The sequence below is a fragment of the Mustela nigripes genome, chromosome 13, assembly GCF_022355385.1.
Source record: "Mustela nigripes isolate SB6536 chromosome 13, MUSNIG.SB6536, whole genome shotgun sequence".
In the NCBI taxonomy this organism is placed as follows: domain Eukaryota; kingdom Metazoa; phylum Chordata; class Mammalia; order Carnivora; family Mustelidae; genus Mustela; species Mustela nigripes.
Window position 1 is genome coordinate 111,694,280 of NC_081569.1, and position 21,440 is coordinate 111,715,719.

Here is a 21,440-nt window from a genome sequence, read left to right on the forward strand (position 1 = left end):
ATAAAAGAAAGGGCAAGAACCATATGATACTCTCAGTAGATGCAGAAAAAGCATTTGTCAGAATACAGCATCTTTTCTTGATAACAGCCCTCAACCAAGTAGGGATTAGAACGAATATACCTCAACATGATAAAAGCCATAGATGAAAGACCCACAACTAATATCGTCTTCAATGGGGGAAAACCGAGAGCTTTTTCCCTAAGGTCAGGAACATGACAGGTTTGTCCATTCTCTCTATTTGTTCAATGAAGTACTTGTAGTCCTAGCCTCAGCAATCAGACAAGAAGAAGAAATAAAAGGCATCCAGAATTGACAAAGAATTCAAACTTTCACTCTTCACAGATGACCTAATATTCTATATAGAAAACCCAAACAACTCCAGCAAAAAATTGCTAGAACTGATCAAGAATTCAGCAAAGTTGCAGGATATAAAATCAATGCACAGAAGTCTCTTGCATTTGTATATACCAACAATGAAACAGAAGAAAGAGAAATTAAGGAGTCAATCCCATTTTCAGTTGCACCCAAAACTATAAGATACCTAGCCTAACCAGAATAAACCTAACCAGAGGTAAAAGATCAGTAGTCTGAAAACTATAGAACACTATGAAAGAAATTGAGGAAGACACAAAGAAATGGAAAAACATTCCATGCTCATGGACTGGGAGAACAAATATTGTTAGAAAGTCTATACTACCCAAAACAATCTATACAGTCAGTGCAGTCCGTATCAAAATAACACCAGCATTTTTTACAGAGTTGGAGGAAATAATCCTGAAATTTGTATGGAACCAGAAAAGACCCCAGATAGCCAAAGGAATTGAAAAAGTAAACAAAACCCGGAAGCATCACAATTCCGGACTTCAAGCTCTTTTACAAAGCCGTAGTCATCAAGACAATATGGTATTGGCACAAAAACAGGCACACACAGGTTGTGGAACAGAATAGAGAGCCCAGAAGTGGACCCTTGACCCTATCACCAACTAATCTGCAATAAGGCAGGAAAGAATAGCCGATAATAGGGGGAAAAAAAGTCTCTTCAACAAACACTTTTGGGAAAACTGGACAGCCACATGCATGCAGAAGAAGGAAACTGGACCACTTTTTTACATCACATAAAAAATAAATTCAAAATGGATGAAAGACCTAAATATGAGACAGGAATCCATCAAAATCCTAGAGGAGAACACAAGCAGTAATCTCTACTACCTTGGCCAGAGAAACTTCTTGCTAGGCATTTCTTATTTTAATAATTCTTAACAAGTTTATAGGCCACCTCGATATTTGGTCCAGAGTTTGAAAAACATTGCAGCAAATTGGCTCTGTATTAGAATAGAAACCATGTCTGCTGATTTTATTCCACTCTGTCCCAGCACTTAATATGACATTTAGGACATAGAACAATGTATAAAAATTTACTGAGTGAAAGGAATAAAAAGCTTTAAAAGATTTTTTTTAAAGTACTATCCCAATTTCTGTCAACAAGAAAACATGTTTCTGGAAAGTCTTAATAATTCGCTGAGGCAAGGGAAACATGAGCAAAAATGAACTATTGGGGCTTCATCAGAATAAAAAGGGTTTGCACAGCAAAGGAAACAACACAACTAAAAGGCAGCATCCAGAATGGCAGATATTTGCAAATGACATAACAGATAAAGGGCTAGTATCCAAATCTATAAAGAAATTTTCAAACTGAACATCCAAAGGACAAATAATCCAGTCAAGAAATGGGCAGAAGACATGAGCAAATATTTCTCCAAAGAAGACATACAAATGGCTGGTAGACAATGAAAAAATGCTCAACATCACTTGTCATCAGGGAAATACAAATCAAAACCACAATGAGATACCAACTCACACCAGTCAGAATGGATAAAATTAACAATTCAATTAACAACAGATGTTGAGGAGGATGCAGAAAAAGGGAAACCCTCTTACACTATTGGTGGGAATGCAAATTGGTGCAGCTACTCTGGAAAACAGTACGGAGGTTTCTCAAAAATTTAAAAATAGAACTGCGGTACAACCCAGCAGTTGCCATGGTAGATATTTATCCAGAGGATGCAAAAATAGTGATCCAAAGGCACACCTGCACCTCAGTGTTTATAGCAGCAATGTCCATAATAGCCAAAACATGGAAAGAGCCCAGATGTCCACCAACAGATCAATGGATAATGATGTGTTACACGCACATACAAACACACACTGGAATATTAGCCATCAAAATGAATGAAACCTTGCCATTTAGAACACAAGCAGGGGGAGTGGGAGAGGGAGAAGCAGGCTTCCCACTGAACAGGGAGCCCTATGTGGGGTTCGAGCCCAGGACCCTGGATTCAAGAACTGAGCCAAAGGAAGACACTTAACGGCTAGTCCCCTAATTTTTGTTGGTTTTGAGGGGAGTTCTCTGTGCCTTTTGGCCTTGAATGCCTGTTTCTTCCCTCAGATTAGGGAAAGAGCCATAATTTGTGCAAATATACCTTCTGACCCCTTTTCCTGCTCTTTTTTTGGAGCTTCTGTGGTATGAATATTATTTTGCTTTATGGTTTTGTTGAGTCCCCTAAATCTGCCTTTGTTATCTAATACTTCTCTTTCCCTCTTCAGCATTATTATTTTCCAAAATTTTATCTTTTTTTTTTTAGAAGATTTTATTTATTTATTTGACAGAGATCACAAGTAGGCAGAGAGAGAGAGAGGAGGAAGCAGGTTCTCCGCTGAGCAGAGCCTGACATGGGACTTGATCCCAGGACCCTGAAATTATGACCTGAGCTGAAAGCAGATGCTTAACCACTGAGCCACCCAGGTGCCCCCCAAATTTTATCTTCTTTATCACTGACTGATTTGCTTTTCTGCTTCATTCACCTTCATTTATATGGTCTCCACCCGGGACTATATCTCAGTTATAGCATTTTTTTTTTAAATCTCAGCCTAACTAGAGTTTAGTTCTTTTATCTCTATGATAAGGGATGCTTAGTGTCTTCTATGGGTTTTTTCCCAGGCCAGTTAGTATCTTTAGAATCGTTGTTTTAAATTCTAGTTCAGACATCTTACTTATATCAATATTGATTAAATCCCTGATTGTAAGTTCTACCTCCTGTTCTTTCTTTTGGGGTGAATTTCTCCCAAGCTCAAGATTTTTGTCCAGAAAAGAAAAGAAAGAAAAAACAACAACAACAAAACAAAACTAGATCCTGGGTGTGTTTTCATCTGCTTATTAAAAGAAACTAGATCCCCAAAATAAGGTAGAAAAAAATACATGTATCTATATGAAATATGTTGAAAGGCGACTGAAAAAGAACACATATGTATTACCTATATATACAAATAAAAATTAGAATTAAAAATTGAAAAAATAAGAAAATAACAAAAAAATAAAAGAGTAAAGAAAAAGAAACAGTGAATACTGGATATCATTTTTCCCTAGAGCTAAAGTTCTCTGTGATCAGTTAATTGGTGCTATTGAGTTGTTTGTGCTGGTCTTCTAGAGGAAGGGCCCATTGTGCTGATGATCATATGGACCTGATTTTGTGGAAATGTGCCTCCAGGGTGTAGGGCTTTGTGTAGGCAGCTCTGAACTCCACTAGATGGTAGTGTTTTACTCTGTGAAGGCTTTCAGCTCTGATCAGCAGGTTGAGTATGGCAGTCCCCTGCTGTCTAGCCCTGGAGATGATAATTTCTATCACCCACTCTTCAGTGAGTCCTCACAGAAATCCAATCACTCTTGTCTCCCCAGTTTCTATCAGAACTCTATATTCACCCTGCCTGTGTCTGAGCCTTTTGTCTCAGGCATGCATCTGAGTTTCAAAATTCCAACAAATTTTAAGGGCTTTTGAGATGGGATCCCACCATTCCTCCCAAGGAGGGTCTTGACAGGCTTGTTCTTTTTGCCCACTACACCCCAGGAGAGTGATTGCACAATTACACAGCAGTTCATGGTTTATGGCAACACAGAGTAGAAAGCTGGGAAATAAACTCACCATTCTCAGACTACTTCCATACTCTTTTGCCTGGGAACAGTGCCACACTTAGGCGCCACACATTCCTTCAACCCAGGGGATCCTGAGATCATGCCCTCGTACCTGGAATTTTGCCACCTCAGCATCTTTAAGCCAGGCATGTCCCCAACTGTAGCAGACTTTTACAAGTTCTGATTTTGCACTCTACTACTTGTAGTACTTTGCAGGATCCTCCTTAAGCAGATTTCCATCTTGCTACTTTACCCTAGCTGTATCACACTGGATCTAGGTCTTCTTACCTCCTACCTCCCAAACAGAGGTCACCTTTCTACTTGTAGACTTGTAGCAGTTACTTTCTCATACGCGATCGATCGGTTGATTTCTCGGGTGTTCAGAATGAGTTGGTAACTGTGTAGTTGTATTTAAGGGACAAGACAAGTTTAGAGTCTCCCTATTCCACCACGGTTTTCGTTTTTTTTTTTTTTAAACTTTATTTGAGAGAGAGAGAGACACAGATAGTGAATGTGAATGACAGAGAGAGAGAGCTCAAGTGAAGGGGAAGGACAGAGGGAGAAGGAGAAGCAGGCTCCCCACTGAACAGGGAGCCTGATGTAGCACCAGGCTTGATCCCAGGACCCAGAATCGTGAACTGAGCTGAAAAGAGACCCTTAACTGAGCCACCCAGGCACTCCTCCTCCACCATCTTAATTCCTCCTCCCTTTACCTGCCTTTTTAACAGTTAAAACCATTATGATTGACTTGAAGTTGACGTAAGAATACTAATCTGGAAGCCTACCTTCCCTCAGCTCAGATTTCAGGAAAGGCAATATTTCAGGCACTAGTAGTCAGCATTATCAAGAGAAAATGAATTTTTTATTGCAATAGATTTGAAGTTTAGGGGTGCCTGGGTGGTTCAATTGGTTAAACGACTGCCTTCAGCTCAGGCCATAATCTTGGAGTCCCTGGATCGAGTCCCACATCGGGCTCCCAGCTCCATGGGGAGTCTGCTTCTCCCTCTGACCTTCTCCCCTCTCATTCTCTCTCACTCTCCCTCTCTCTCAAATAAATAAATAAAATCTTAAGAAAAAAAAAAAAGAATTGAAGTTTATCATAGCAACTTTGTTTTTATTTTTTCTTCCATAAGTCAAACATTATCACAATTGCATCTTTGAATCATTACTGTACTAACAAATATAGACTATTTCTGTACTCTACCATGCCACTTATTTAACAGTTGTTATAGACTGTCCTACTACTAGTTTATTTTATAATGATAGATAATTTTCAAATACTCTTTATTGTGAAATAATTTCAAACTTTCAACTTCTGCCCATTTCTAATGTGATACCTTAATGCATTATATTACAGGTATTTGTTTACTCAGTCTACTTCTATTTAAGACTATGATTTCTTTGTATTCTTATTCTCTGGTTTATATCTATTACATAACATAAACTCAAAGAATAAAATGACTAACTCATTTGATTTGCAAGATGGGAAATTGAAGTCATTGAGTTTTCAGTAGTTTTTTGCTCTAATTTCCTTATTTATATCTCAACAATATCAGCTTTTAATTTAAAAATTTAATAATTAAAAGTGAAAATGCCTACTTGAAACCTCTTACAGATAGTTATGTAGTTTTTCATTTTAGTAACATCTAGCCCTCTTGCTGTTTATCTTACTATGGTCTTAACTTACTATATCACTTGTATATGTTGTATAATATGAATTAAGTTAAATACCACTAGTGTTTTCATCATTCAAACACAGCACTTTCAATCTAGGAAGTAATTCTCAAATCAAGTTTGAACACTATTTCCATTAGCAAGAATAAATAATAATATTAAAGAGTTTAATGTGCAGTTTTTAATAAACTTCATTTGGCTGAATTAGGTTGTTTTATAATGGAAACTAGAATGTCACTTATCAATTTATATTTAAGACAAGAAATATCCCAAAGTGTCTAGAATATGTAAGTGCCTTATTTGTTATACTCTTTTTTCTTTCTTTCTTTCTTTTAAGTTAACAAGCAGTTTGTTTTATTTTAAAATCTAGGATGAGATAGTTGGTTTCAACAGCTTATTTTTCAGTAGCTTTTGAGGTGACCATATGAAGTACAGTATTGTGATGCCTCCAGCTTTGGAACTTTTCTTTTTCAACATTCCTTTGCTATTTGGGGTCTTTTCTGGTTCCATGCAAATTTCAGAATTATTTGTTCCAGCTCTGTGAGAAAAGCTGATGGTGTTTTGATAGGGATTGCATTGAGTGTATAGGTAGGTAGCATAGACATTTTAAAGATATTTGTTCTTCCGATCCAGGAGCATGGAACATTTTTCCATTTCTCTGTGTCTTCCTCAATTCCAGGAAAGAAATAGTTTTCTGAGTATAGATCCTTTGCCTCTTTGGTTAGGTTTGTTCCTAGTTATCTCACGGTTTTTGGTGCAAATGTAAATGGGATCAACTCCTTAATTTCTCTTTCTTATGTCTCATTGTTAGTGTATAGAATACAACTGATTCCTGTGCATTGATTTTATATCCTGCCATGCTGCTGAATTCCTGTATGAGTTCTAGGAATTTGGGGGTGGAGTCTTTTGGGTTTTCCACACAGAGTATCGTGTCATCTATAGAGAATCAGTGTTTGACTTCTTTGTTGATTTGGATGCTTTTTATTTCTTTTTGTTGTATGATTGCTGAGGCTAGGACTTCCATTGCTATGTTGAACAACAGTGGTGAGAGTGGACATCCCTGTGTTCCTGACCTTAGGGTAAAGTTCTGTTTTTCCCAATTGAGAATGATATTCACTGTTGGCTTTTCATATATAGCTTTTATGCTATTGAGGTATGTTCTCTTTATCTGTACCTTGTAAAGAGTTTTAATCAGGAAAGTTTGTTGCACTTTGTCAAATGATTTTTCTACATCTATTGAGAGGATCCTATGGTTCTTGTCCTTTCTTTTAATTATGTAGTATATCACATTAATTGATTTGTGGATTTTGAACCAACTTTGCAGCCCAGCAATAAATAAAGAGAAGAAAAAATTAAAATTGGAAGACCAAAGAACCATGGTGAGAAATTCTGTATGAAAAATTCCCCTAGCACTGGAGTTTTGCAGTTCTAAATTATGGGTAAACTTGGTTTTGGCTGGATCTTCCTGCTGATCTTCTGAGGGAGGTTCCTGTTGTGGTGATCCTCTGGTGCCCCCCCACACCCCGGGGCGGAATTGTACCACCCTTACGGGAGGCCAGGCTAAGTAATCTGCTCCAGATTGCTTTTTGCGGCTTTTGTTCAACGAAGGCTTTCCAGCACAGTTTAGAGAATGAGAATGACAATGGTGGCCTCCCAATCTCTAGTTCCAGAGCGGAGAGCTCTGGGCACCACTTCTCAGTGAACCCTGGGTTAAATGCAGTCAATCACTCTTGTCTTCCTGGACTCCATCTGCATTCTGTGCTCACCCAGGCTATGACCAACCATTTCTGTCTCAGTTATGTGACCCTGTTTGGAGTCTCCAAACCCAGCAGACTCCTGTGGTATGCTCCTTACAGGGTAGGATGTCTCACTGGTTCTGCCATGGTTTGTGGTATATGGCACTCTTGAGCTGAGAGTCCACTCCTGGGCTCACTGAGTGGGCCCGGCTCCCTTGCTCCAATGTCTGGTAACTCTTCCATACCCAAGCACCACCTCCTCCCCACTGTCTTCCTGTGACCCCAAGGATCCTGAGACCCACCTCGGATTTCACCCTATTTTGCCAGCTAGTTCTTTTCAGGCAGGGAGATCCCTCAACAGAGCAGACTTCTGAAAGTTCTGATTTTGCATTCTGCTGCTATATCACTTATGGTGCCAGCTTCTGGAGGCTCCCTCCAGAAGGAGGGTAGCCCTCAGTTTATCTTACCATAAGTCTCCTTGAATTCACTTCTCTGTACCTCCTACCTTGCAGAACGTGGACACTTTTCTAATTTTAATATCTATTTTTAGATCTCTGGTTGAGTTTGCAGGTGTTCAGGATGATGTGATAGCTATCTATGTGCATTCCTAGGGCCAGACTAAACTAAGGTCTTCTACTACTCCACTGTCTTAGACAAATACTCTCTTTTCTGATATTGAAGTATTTATAATGCCAAGTAAGTGGTCAGAAATTTCCTTTTTAAGCACTATATTTAAGTAATGGTAGGTAGGTAATCTTGGTGTTTAAGAGCTTGGAGTACCTATCTGATAGATACATGATACTAGTCACAAATGCAAGCTGTTTGATTTAAAATTTTTTTGTAGTCACATTTTAAAAACTAAAAGAAACATGAAGTTAATTTTAAAAATATAATTTGACTCAGTATGTCCACCATATTATTTTAGAATGTGTTTGGTACTTTTAAATTAGCCTTTTTTACACTAAGTACTTTTAATCTGGTATATATTTTGCATTTAATGTGCATTGCAGTTCCTTCCTTCAATTACTTGTGAAAATTACTGAATCACTCTGTGTATCAAATCCCAATTTTTACAATGGCAACAGTTTTTAAGAATTAAATTAGATAATATATGACATGTCTGGCAAATAGTAAGTGTTACATAATTCTTAGCTATTTTCTTAAAAAAAAAGTTCAAACAAGTGACCATGGCAGTAATGACCTCACTGCCTTAAGGCAGCATCATATTTTAGGGATTAAGTTGTAACCCTTAAACACTCATCTCTCCTTGGACAATGCTGGACACGCACATAATCTCTTCAACTGCTTGTTTTAATTATTTTTGAAGAGAAACAAAATCATTTTTAGTTCATCAATTGTGACTCATGCTCATGTACAACACTGATAGAAGATGTTAATAATATCTGGAAGGAATACTAGTTGAGCATCCGGGAAATAGATCTCTTTACTGTGTACTCAATTTTTCTGTAATTTCAAAACTACTCTAAAAAGTAAATTCTATTACAAGCAAACCAAGAAGGCAAATACCATGTCTGTTATTAATTCTTGCTGCATCTTACTTGTGACAGAATCCATCAGTAAAAGTGGTGTAATAGTAAAAGCATTATTAAAAGTGCTTTTTATTTTATTTTATTTTTTTAAAGATTTTATTTATTTATTTGAGAGAGAGACAGTGAGAGAGAACATGAGAGGCGAGAAGGTCAGAGGGAGAAGCAGACTCCCCATGGAGGTGGGAGCCCGATGCGGGACTCAATCCCGGGACTCCAGGACCGTGACCTGAGCCGAAGGCAGTTGCTCAACCAACTGAGCCACCCAGGCGCCCCTAAAAGTGCTTTTTAATAATAAAATGATAGAAGTTTGTAGTTAGAAATATAACTTAATGTTTCCTCTTTTGGTAGTCATTCATTATCCACCTCTTTTTAAGTAATATATGGTAAACTTAAGCATGAAAATGTTGTTTTTACTCTGTGGTCATTGGGGTGGGCAATGGGCAATTATTGGTGGCATTCTGATGCTAATGGCAGAAATACTCCATAAATATACACCACCATGGTTTTGAGAATATTTTTTTTTCCTAATTTCAGGTTGGGTGGGACTATATCAGCATACAAGATAGTACCAGATGAAATAGAAGAAATCAAGGTATAGTATGCCATTTTTTTATCTCTTAGAAGACTTAGTATCTCGCCGGGTAGGTGGGAGAAGCATTTTTTCTTTACACTTTTTAATCTTTGTGTGTGTTGGGATTTCATTTAAGTCACAGTTATCCTATTTGAGTTAAAAAACATAAAATAATCCTCATCAGATTTCAATTACTCTTGTCAGTGCATTTCTTTGAAAATTTTTTGGAAGATCAAAAAGGAACATTTCATGTGAAATTCATTGAAAATCTACATGAGAAACATTATATATAGGCATTAGTGTGCATAATGGATTATCTTTCTATCTTGTTTTAATTTCTTTTCCCTGTAAGCTTTCACTAATTATAAATACCAGTCTTCTAGAAAATATTTTCTGGTTCCACTGAAAACACAGTATTTGCAATTGCAAATTGGCAATTTAAAATTTATACATTAAATGAAAACTTGACTTTACTCTTTGAAAATTACATAGTCTGCATTTTTCTGTTTTTAACATTTTATTCAGTCCTATGGACTGTTAGTCTTCTGGCATAGCATGTGGCCCTTCCCCAAGAGCAATTTACAATCTAATAAGAACTGAACATAATATCTATTACATAAATAAAATTTAACAACCTGAAAGCAATAGTTAAGGATAACAATACTGAGTTGAATTGTTAACAATGACATTTAAAGATCCAAATAAATCATCAAGCTGATTTAATCAGCCTTTCCAAAATCAAGTTCAATAAATTCAAATTTTAGTCAATAATTTCATTTGCTAACATTATTTTCAAATAAGTTAATATCATTTGTCTTTATTAGGTAATACACTATTAGTTTCAATATGCCCGGTGTCCTATATAGCCAATCAAAAATTAATCCAATAATTATATTCTAGCAGGAAAAAAATAAACCAGGAGTGTCAAAAGACCCATTCCAACTTGATATAAATTCATATAATACTTTGGTTTAGAGAAACCTTAGGTCCAGTCCAGCTTGTGTTGCTATTAACTTAAAGAGGAGATATAAGAGAAGGAATAAGTTTGAGAGTAAAGAGGGTACGCTTTGAACTTATTTGAGGTCCCTCTCAGATAACCAAATACCCATTAAGTCATTGGTTAAAACATCTAGAACCTCAGAAGAAAGATAATTTTATCTTTAAATTGATGTTGGAATTTGTCCTTATCCAAAAACTACCTGAGGCCATGCTAGTTAATGGAATCACCTAAAAAAGCTATATTAAGTAATAAAAGTAGACCAAAACTGTTGACCTATCCAAGAACCAAATGATTCATATATTTTTTATTAATTTAATTAATTAGAAGAAACACTGTTTATTTTTTGTCGTGACTTTTCTCTAAATAAGTAATTTTTCATTGTTTTTTAAAATTCTAGAATTATAAGAGTTATTCCTCAGTAGATTCCTTCAAAAAAACATGACTCATGGATGACATTACTATATGATTTTTTAAAATTAATTACTGTTATTATATCTAAAATAGTTTTAGAGAGTTTGAAGCCTGGGGAAAAAATATGAAATTGATTCTTTTTTCAAAGCATTGGAAGAAAATAAAATATTTCATCAACATTTATTTGATGGCACCATTAGCATTTTCAACTGAAATCAGATATAATCTTTTTGTTTTGATTGGAAGATATATGAAACATCTGCTTATAATGTTCACTTTAGTTGGTAAACAACTGAGTAATTTAAAATTATCTGAATAGTGCAATGGAGTTTAAATTTGAAATATATCTAAAATATACCATGTATAAATAAATATGCATGTTTATTTTTATTATTAAAATATGATTAATAGAATATAAGTCAATTTTTACAAAGTATGGTTATCTTCACAATATTTCTAGCACCAGAAATTATTATTTAGTTCATACATGGTTTGAATTAAGCATTTACTGATTGATTATAATAAATCACCACATAGTGGATGCTTGGCCAAAAGTTTAAGGGATAAAGTGCAAATGCATTCCTGGCCCAATCGTGACCATCTGTTCCACCCAATATCCTGAGTTTTTATTATTTCACATTCATTTTATTTAGTTTTTATACACATCCCTTACTATTAAAATTTGTATTTCTCTTTGAATTTTATATGAATTGATTCACAATGTATACATTTTCTTGTGCCTTAGTTCTTTGGTTCAGCACTGTGGGATTTATTCATAATCATTATCTATATCATATTCATATGCATTATCTATAGCTAAGATTTTGGGGGAGGTTGTTTTGTCCTTTTTTTGTTTTGTTTTTGTTCTTTGCTATAAAATACTCCATTGTGCCACAAATTAATGAGATATCCTATTTCTTTTTTTTAAGATTTTATATATTTATTTGACAGAGAGAGATCACAAGTAGGCAGAGAGGCAGGCAGAGAGAGAGAGGAGGAAGCAGGCTCCCTGCCAAGCAGAGAGCCTGATGCAGGACTTGATCCCAGGACCCTGAGATCATGACCTGAGCCGAAGGCAGAGGCTTAACCCACTGAGCCACCCAGGCGCCCCGACATCCTACTCTTGGTGGACTTTTACCTTAGTTCCATTTGAAGCTATTATGAAAAATGATGGTATAAAATCTTATAAAACATCCTATTTAAGAGTTTCTTTGAGGTCCATACTGAGAAAAGGAATTCCTGAGTTTTAAGTAATGTGTATTTTCAACTTTCCTATATGAAATCAAATTGTTTTCCTCATCGTTATGGCAGGTAACTATCACCTTAGGTGTATTTATTTAAAATAAAAACATTTAAATATTAATTCTTTATCTATAATTTATATTGGGATAAACTTGTTTTTATATATGGGATGACTAAAATTACAAAATATTTTTCAAAGATGTTTTTATTTTCCCAGCCCAATTTATTGAAAAAAGCAATTTGTACCCCACTGGTTTGAAATGCCTCATTTATCACACACTAAATTTTCATATGCCTGAATATACACATACACATACATAAGTCTGTCTTTTCCTGAACTTTCGTTTCATCGATCTATTTATTCCATTGCTAGCACCATACTGTTTTGGTTATAATGCTTTTCTTAACATAATAGGCAAGGTTTGTGGGTTTTTTTTAATACTATTGGCTCATGTATTAATTGCTCCAGTTTATCAAGTTTCAAAAATATTCCTACTGAAGAAACTTGTGGTTCTATTCTTTCCCAATATTTTCTTTTATAACTCAAAATTCCTGGACATTACAAAATAAACAAGTATAGAAAGACTCTGATGGTAGGAAAAAGAAATCAGACTTTCTAAGGATTTTAGAACTTGAAGAATGACACAGCAATGAGTTAACTGGGTTTCCTTTTTGTCTCCTATTTAATCTCAAAGGACACTGATGAAACCCCAATCTGGAAACACCAACAGGCACAGACAAAACAAAACAAAATAAAACAAAAAAACACCTAAGAAAGCCTGTCCTTGAAGCCATAGGACGCAGGGCAAGGATAGACTAACAGAACAAAAGTGTTTGGCAATACTCACCTTACTCCAGCCCAATAACAATGGGGAAACTACTTAGCAGCTCCACAGTTTTAGCAGAGCCAAATAGAAAGCTAATCTTCCACCTCATTCCTGCTACCACAGAGGCAGATGGCAAAGCTTTGAATCCCTCTTCTGGTAGTGTTTATTGGCAGAACTGAGCAGGAAGCTGTTCAGTCTCCCATACTCCCACAAATATCAGTGCTCTGATTTCCCTGCTAAGATACTGTAGATAGGGCCTAATGTTCCTATAGTTGATCTAAAATTAGCTCAGGGAAACAGGGTGTGTTCTGCTTCCTATAGCAAGATAATTGTTAAAATTATTATATTATATTATATTAATATAATTAATAATTAATTATATTAATTAATTAATAATTATAATTAATATTGATTATAATAATAATTGTGGAGTCCAGTGATGAGCTGAGTCTCTACTCCCACCCAGCAGCAGTAAGACTAAAGAGACAATGCAGGGTGAAGCTGCTCACAACTCTCCTTTACCTTCCTTTTCCTGTGTCACTGAGGCCTATAAGGGAGATGTGATTCCATCCCTGTCTGCATCAGTAAGACTGAATGAGATGGGAATAACGGATATTCCATTCTCAGTAAGCGTTAACCTTCTACTTCCTCTCTTGGTGTAAGCAGGGCCCAGCAGGGAGATGAACTTCTACCCCTACTATCGATAATGTGGAGCAAGGTGGTTCCCCACTTTTTGCCAGAAAGGTCTTAGCAGGGCTAAGAGAGGACCTAAATTTCTGCCCTACTGTCTTTAATGAAGCAGTATGAATGAGTGCCTCAATTTTGCCAGAGTGGTGTCAGTGGGACCCAGGAAGAAGCTTAACAATATTTATATTGCCTTCATACTATACTATAACAGAGGGATATCTGTTAAAAAATCAGTAATATCAGTAGACTGCAATGTTATATTTGTAATTATAATATAGAAAGCATCCACTCAAAGTAACCACTAAAAGCAACATACAAAACAATATACTCAAAACACTGCAAATTAAGATGGAATCCTAAAGTTTGTTCGAGTAACCCCCGATTAGGAACGAGAAACAAGACAGAAACAGAAGACAAATAATAAAATGGCATGTTTAATTGCTAAGATGTCAATAATTACCTTAAATATATATAATTTAAATTTACAAGTGAAAAGACAAAAACTGACATAATGAGTTCTTAGAGATGATCCCGTATATATCATTATCAGGAAACTCATTTCAGAAACAAAATTGGGGGCATCATGTTACCTGATTTCAAGCTTTACTACAAAGCTGTGATCACCAAGACCTATGTAGATTGAAAGTAAAAAGATATACTATGAAAATATTAATTTTTAGAAAAGAGGAGAGTTCTCAAGTTAGTAATCCATAATTCTTTCTCAAGAAACTAGAAAAGATGAGCCAAATATTGTCAAAGCAAGAAGACAGGTAATACTCAAGAATTGGTATCAGTGAAATTGAAAATGGTAAAACAAAGGGGAAGAAGATCAACAGAATAAAAAACTGACTCTTGAAAACTCAATAAAATTGAGACTAATGAAGATAAAGGGGAAAAGATAAAATTATTGATACCCAGATTGAACAAAGTCTGTTGCTACAAATCTTCCATCAATTAAATGGATAATTTTGAAAATACTATGAAAAACTTTATAAATTGGACAACTTAGCAGAAATGGACCACTGCCTCAAAACCCACAAACTACCAAAATTAACCAAGACCGAGTAGACAAAGCATAATGAAAAATCTCCTAACAAACAAATCTGCAGGCCCAGATGGTTTACTATAGAGCTTTGCCAAACACTGAAGAAGAATTACCATCAATTTTAGTCAGTCTTTTCCAGAAAGTAGTAGGCCAGGAAATACTACCATCTTATTTTATGATGCTAGTATTACTCTGCTAGCAGAATTAGAAAAACATAGTACAAAAAATGAAAACTGCAGACCAGTATTTATCATAAACTCAAATCTACAGATATTACCAAATGTAATCCAACAAGGTATAAAAAAATTATGTACCACCACAAAATGGGATTTATTTGAGGTATGTAAAACTTTTCCAACTTAGGAAAAGCAATCAGTCTAATTCGTTATAACAGTAAGTTAAAGAAGAAAGTTTTTATGATTTTATCAATTGATGCAGAAAAAGTGTTTGACAAAATCTAAAATCCATTCATGATTAAAAGAAAAAAAATTTCTGCAAACCAGGAATAGAAGGAAATTTCCTGAACTTGATAATGAACATGTACAAAGACTTACTGCTAAAAACATACTTAATGGTGAAAAAAATAAATGAAGGCTCTCCTCCTAAGATCAGGAGCAAAACAAGGTTGTCTACTCTCACTACTTTTTCCCAACTGAGTATTAGAAGTTCTAAGTAGTATAAGTATAAGGCAAGAAAAGTATTAAAAGGCACAGAGTTTGGCAATTAAGAAACAAAACCCCCTACTTGCCAACTGTATCATTGTCTACATAGAAAAAGTATCTATAGAAAAATTCCTACAACTAATAAGTCAAGTGAGTTAATTTGGGGAATGTAGATCAACAGGCACACACAAAAACACCAATTGCATTTTTATATGCTGACAACAGTTCGAAACTGAAATTTAAAACAGTACTATTTACCATCACTCCAAGAAAGTTGAATACTTAGGTATACATTTAAGAATATACCTATGTTAAATCTGTATGCTGAAAACTACAAAATGCTAAAGAAATAAAGGGACACCTAAAGAAATGGACAAACAAGCTATGTTCATGAACTGAGAGATTGAACATACTAAAGATGTCAGTTCTTCCCCTGTTCATATATAGGTTTATGTGATTCGTATCAAAAACCCAACAAGTTTTTTTTGTAGACATACAATTATATAATTTATTCTTAAATTATATGGAAAAGCTTAGGTCCTATAACAGGTAATACAGTTTTGAAAAAGAACAAAGTGGAAGGACTCTTTCCAGTGATGAGATCTACAGTAATCAAGATAGTGTAGTATTGGCAAAAAGACACATGAAACAGAATAAACAACCCATAAGACTTACACAGATATGGGGGCACCTGGGTGGCTCAGTGGGTTAAAGCCTCTGCCTTCAACTCCGGTCATGATCCCAGGGTCCTGGGATCAAGCCCCGCATCTGGCTCTCTGCTCAGCAGGAAGCCTGCTTCCTCCTTTCTCTCTGCCTGCATCTCTGCCTACTTGTAATCTCTGTCTGTAAAATAAGTGAGTAAAATCTTTAAAAAAACAAAAAAGACTTACACAGATATGTTCTTTATTTTTAAGGTTTTATTTATTTATTAGAGAGAGTGTGTGCAGAAGCAGGGGGAGTGGCAGGCAGAGGGAGAAGCGGGCTTTCTACTGAACAAGGAGCCCAATGTGGGACTCTATCCCAGGACCCTGGGATCATGACCCTTGCCGAAGGCAGATGCTTAAGCAACTCAGGCATCCCCATAGATAGGTTTAATAGATTTTTAAATAAAGCTGCAAAAGCAATTCAATGAATTACCTTTTCAACAAATAATGTTGGAACAATTGGATATCCATAACCAAAAAGAAAAAAAAGAAACAACCTAAATCTCACACCTTATACAAAAATTAACTCTATTTTAGCCACTCTGACTGGTATGAGATGGTATCTCATTTAGTTTTGATTTGTATTTCCCTGATGATGAGTGATGTTGAGCATCTTTTCATGTGTCTGTTAGCCATCTGGATGTCTTTAGAAAAATCTCTATTCATGTCTTCTACCCTTTTCTTAACTGGATTGTTTTTTGGGTATTGAGTTTGACAAGTTCTTTATTGATTTTAGATACTATATCTAAATATATATCAGATACATATCAGATATGTCATTTGCTGATATCTTCTGCCATTCCATAGGTTGTCTTTAAGTTGTTGGTGATTGTTTCCTTTACTGTGCAGAAGCTTTTAATCTTGATGAAATTCCAGTGGTTTATTTTGGCTTTGGTTTCCCTTGCCTCAGGAGACATATCTAGTAAGAAGTTGCTACAGTTGATGTGAAAGAGGATACTACTCTGTTCTCCTCTAGGATTTTGATGGATTCCTGTCTCACATATAGGCCTTTCATCCATTTTGAATTTATTTTTGTATATGGTATAAGAAAGTAGTCCAGTTTCTTTCTTTTGCATGTTGTCCAGTTTTCCCAACAGCGTTTGCTGAAGAGGATCTTTTTTCCTTTGGAGATTCTTACCTGCTTTGTTGAAGATTAGTTGACCATATAGTGGTGGGTTCATTTCTGGATCTTCTATTCTGTTCCATCGATCTGTGTGTTTGTTTTTATGCCAGTGCCATACTGTCTTATCACCATAGCTTGGGGATTTAACTCGAAGCCTGGAATTGTGATGCTTCTAGCTTTTTCTTTTCCAAGATTGCTCTGGCTATTTGGGGTTTTTTGTGGTTCCATACAACTTTTAGGATTGTTTGTTCTAACTCTGTGAAAAATGATGGTGTTATTTTGATAGGGATTGCATTAAATGTGAAAATTGCTTTGGTTAGTACAGACATTTTAATAATATTTGTTCTTCCAGTCCATGAGCCTAGAATGAATTTTCCATTTTTGTGTCTTCTTCAATTTCATTCATCAGCTTCTTATATTTTTTAGTTGAAAGGTCTTTCACCTCTTTGGTTAAATTTATTCCAAGGCATTTTATTCTTTTGACTGCAATTGTAAAGGGGATTTTTTATTTATTTCTTTTTCTGATAATTTAATATTAGTGTATAGAAATTTAAGAGATTTTTGCATAATAATTTCATATCCTGAAACTTTACTGAATTACTTTATTCTAATAATTTTTTGGTGCAGTATTAGGTTTCTATATAGAGTATGTCATTTGCAAATAGTGGTAGTTCTGCTTCTTCCTTTTCAATTTGGGTAACTTTTATTTCTTTTCTTACCTAATTGCTGTGGCTAAGGCTTTTAATACTATTTCGAATAAAACTAGTGAGTGTTGACATCTTGTCTTATTCTTGATCTTAGATAAAAAAAAAAAAAAAAAAAAAACAACTTTGAACTTGGGTACCAGGGTGGCTCAGTCTTTAAAAGCATCTGCCTTCAGCTCAGGTCGTGATCCCAGGGTCGAGGGATCAATGCCCACATCGGGCTCCCTGCTCGGTGGGAAGCCTGCTTCTCCCTCTCCCACTCCCCCTGCTATTGCTCCCTGCCTCCCCACTTCTCTCTGTGTCTTTCTGTCAAATAAATAAATAAATAATCTTGGGGGGGGGAGGTTTGAGCTTTTCACTGTTGAGTATGATATTTGCTATGGGTATGACTTATATGCCCTTTATTATGTTGAGATACATTCCCTCTATATCCACTTTCTGAGGGCTTTTATTATAAGTGGAGGTTACATTTTGTCAGGTGCTTTTTGTGCATCTACTGAGATGATTATGTGATTTTTTTTCTTTCATTTTGTTAATGGGTGTAATGTTGATTAATTTGTGAATGTGGAACCATTCTTGTATCCCTGGAATATATCTCCACTTTGATCATGGTGTATGATATTTTTAATGTATTCCTGTTCAGTTTGCTAATATTTTGGTCAAGATTTTTCTGTCTCTATCAAGAACATTGGATTATAATTTTTATTTTTTGCAGTGTCCTTACCTGGTTTTGATGTCAGGGTAATGCTGGTCTTGTAAAATGAGTTTGAAAGCACTTCTTCCTATTCAACTTTTTGGAGAAGTTTAAGAAGGAGAGGCATTAAATCATTTTTGAATGTTTGATAGAATTTACCAGTGAAGACATGGGATCTTGACTTTTACTTTGGGGATTTTTTGATTACTGATTAAATCTCTTTACTTGTGATCACTTTATTTATGTAATCTACTTCTTCCTGATTCACTCCTGTAAGTTAGTATATATCTAGGAATGTATCATTTTTTTTCTAGGTTGTCCAATTTGTTGGTATGTGATTGTTCATAGTAATCTCTTACGATCCTCTGTAGTTCTGTGGTATAAGTTGTAACTTCTCCTCTTCATTTCTGGTTTATTTGAGCCCATTCTCTTTTCCTGGGAGTATTGAGCTAAATTTTTGTCAGGGTTTTTTTTTTTTTTTTCCCAAAAAACCAACTCTTAGTTTCATTGATCTTTCCTTTTGTCTTTTTAGTCTTTATTTCATTTATCTCATTCTGTTAGTTATTATATCCTTCCTTATACTACTCTTGGGCTTGATTTATTCTTCTTTTTCTGGTTCCTTTATGTGTAAATTTAGATTGAGATTTTTCTTGTTTCCTCAGGTAGGTTTGTTTTGCTATGAATGTCTTACTTAGAACTGCTTTTGCTGCATGCAGTAGATTTTGGTATTTCCTTTTTTTTGTTTTCATTTTTCTTGAGGTTAGTTTTTTTGTTGTTACTGTTTCTCTTGTTTTTGTTTCTTTGATGACCCAGTGGTTGTTCAGTAATACGTTGTTTAATCTCCATGTTTTTGTAATTTTTTCCAGTTTCCGTCTTAAAATTGATTTCTAGTTCACATCATTGTGGTAAGAAAAGGTACTTTATATGATTTCAGTCCTCTTGAATTTCTTGAGACTTGTCTTATGGCCTAACATGTGGAGTGTCCTGGAGAATGTTCTATGTGCGCTTGAGAAGAATGTGTTACTTGCTGCTTTTGGATAGAGAGTTCTATACATAAATGTTAAGTCCATCTTAATTGTTGTTCAAGGCTGATGCTCCCTTATGATTTTCTGTCTGGATAATTTATCTTTTGATGTAAGTAGGGTGTTAAAAGTCCCCTCTTATTATTATATGCTGTCAATTTCACCCTTTAGGTCTGCTAATAATAGCTGTACTATTTTAGTGCTCCTATGTTGGGTACTTATATATTTATAAATGTTATATCTTCCTACTGTTTTATCATTATGTAATGCCCTTCTTTGTCTTTTATTACAGTATTTGTTTTAAAATCTGTTTTGTCTGATATAGTATAGCTATACTATTTGCGTTGGGATGAATATCTTTTTATATCCCTTCATATTCAGTCAGTATATGTCGTAACTTCCAAAGTGAGTCTCTTGTAGAAAGTATGTAGATGAATCTTGTTTTGTCTGTTTTGTTTTGTTTTGTTTTCTTTCAGTCACATTGCATCTTTTGATTGGAGCATTTAGTCCATTTACATTTAAAGTAATTATTGATTGGTGTATACTTACTGCCATTTTGTTCATTGTTTTCTGCCTGTTTTTGTAGTTCTCTGTTTCTTGTCTCTTGCGGTATGTTGTCTTTCTCTAGTTTTTTTTTTAGATTATTTTATATTATCTTTTGTATATTTACTATAAGTTTTTGCTTTGTGGTTACCGTGAGGTTCACATTTAACATTCTAAGTATAGGGCACCTGGGTGGCTCAGTGGGTTAAGCCGCTGCCTTCGGCTCGGGTCGTGATCTCAGGGTCCTGGGATCGAGTCCCGCGTCGGGCTCTCCGCTCAGCGGGGAGCCTGCTTCCCCCTCTCTCTCTCTGCCTGCCTCTCTGCCTGCTTGTAATCTTTCTCTGTCAAATAAATAAATTTAAAAAAAAAATCTTTAAACATTCTAAGTATAGAATTATATTCAGTATATTTAGGTTGATAGCAACTTAAATTTGAACACATTCCAAAACTATATTTTTACAACTTCTCCTGAAGTTTTATATTTTTATTTTTTTTTACTTATTTTTAAGATTTTTTTTTTTTAATTTGACAGAGATAGAGAGCCAGACAGCACAAGCCAGGGGAATGGCAGAGGGAGAGGGAGAAGCAGGCTTCCAGCTGAGTAGGGAGCCAGATGTGGGTCTTGATTCCAGGCCCCTGGGGTCATGACCTGAACTGAAGGCAGATGCTTAACCAACTAAACCATCCAGGTGCCCGAAGTTTAATGTTTTTAAAGACACATTTGACCTATTTTACCTCTTTTTATTGTATGTGTGCCTTAATTCTTTTAGTTTAATTATGTTACTTTTCTTTTTACCCTTTAGAGTAGATTCATAAGTGATTTCTACTATCTTTATATATAGGTATCTTTTCTGGTGAGATTTTTACTTTCATATATTTTCTTACTATTATTTAGTGCCATTTCTTTGCTATTTAAAAAATTCCCTTAAACCTTTCTTATAAGGCCAGTTTATTGGTGATGAACACCTTAAGCTTTTGCTTCTCTGAAGAATTCTTATCTCTCCTTCAATTCTGAATGATAATCTTGTCAGGTAGGGATTTCTTAGTTTGAATTTCTCCTTTTAGGACTTCAAATTATGTCACCTCACTTTCTTCTGACCTCAAAGTTTTGCCTGAGAAATCTGCTGATAGCTTTATTAGGTTTCCCTTGTATTTAACAAGTTGCTTTTCTCTTGCCGCCTTTGAGATTCTCTCTTTATCTTTTAACTTTTATATTTTAATTAGAATATGTCTTGGTGTGGATCTCTTTGGGTCCTTTTTTTTTTTTTTTTTTTTTTT

The 21,440-nt window shown here is 35.3% G+C and overlaps 1 protein-coding gene across 17 annotated transcripts in view; it reads left to right on the forward strand.

Moving 5' to 3' along the window:
• Positions 1-21,440, forward strand: part of GPHN (gephyrin) — a 637,714-nt gene that overhangs the window by 275,655 nt on the left and 340,619 nt on the right. For all 17 annotated transcript variants that reach the window (XM_059373410.1, XM_059373413.1, XM_059373412.1 and 14 more), the window contains exon 3: positions 9,462-9,519. In XM_059373410.1, the coding sequence (XP_059229393.1) occupies positions 9,462-9,519 (58 nt within the window). The remainder of the gene's footprint in view (positions 1-9,461; positions 9,520-21,440) is intronic.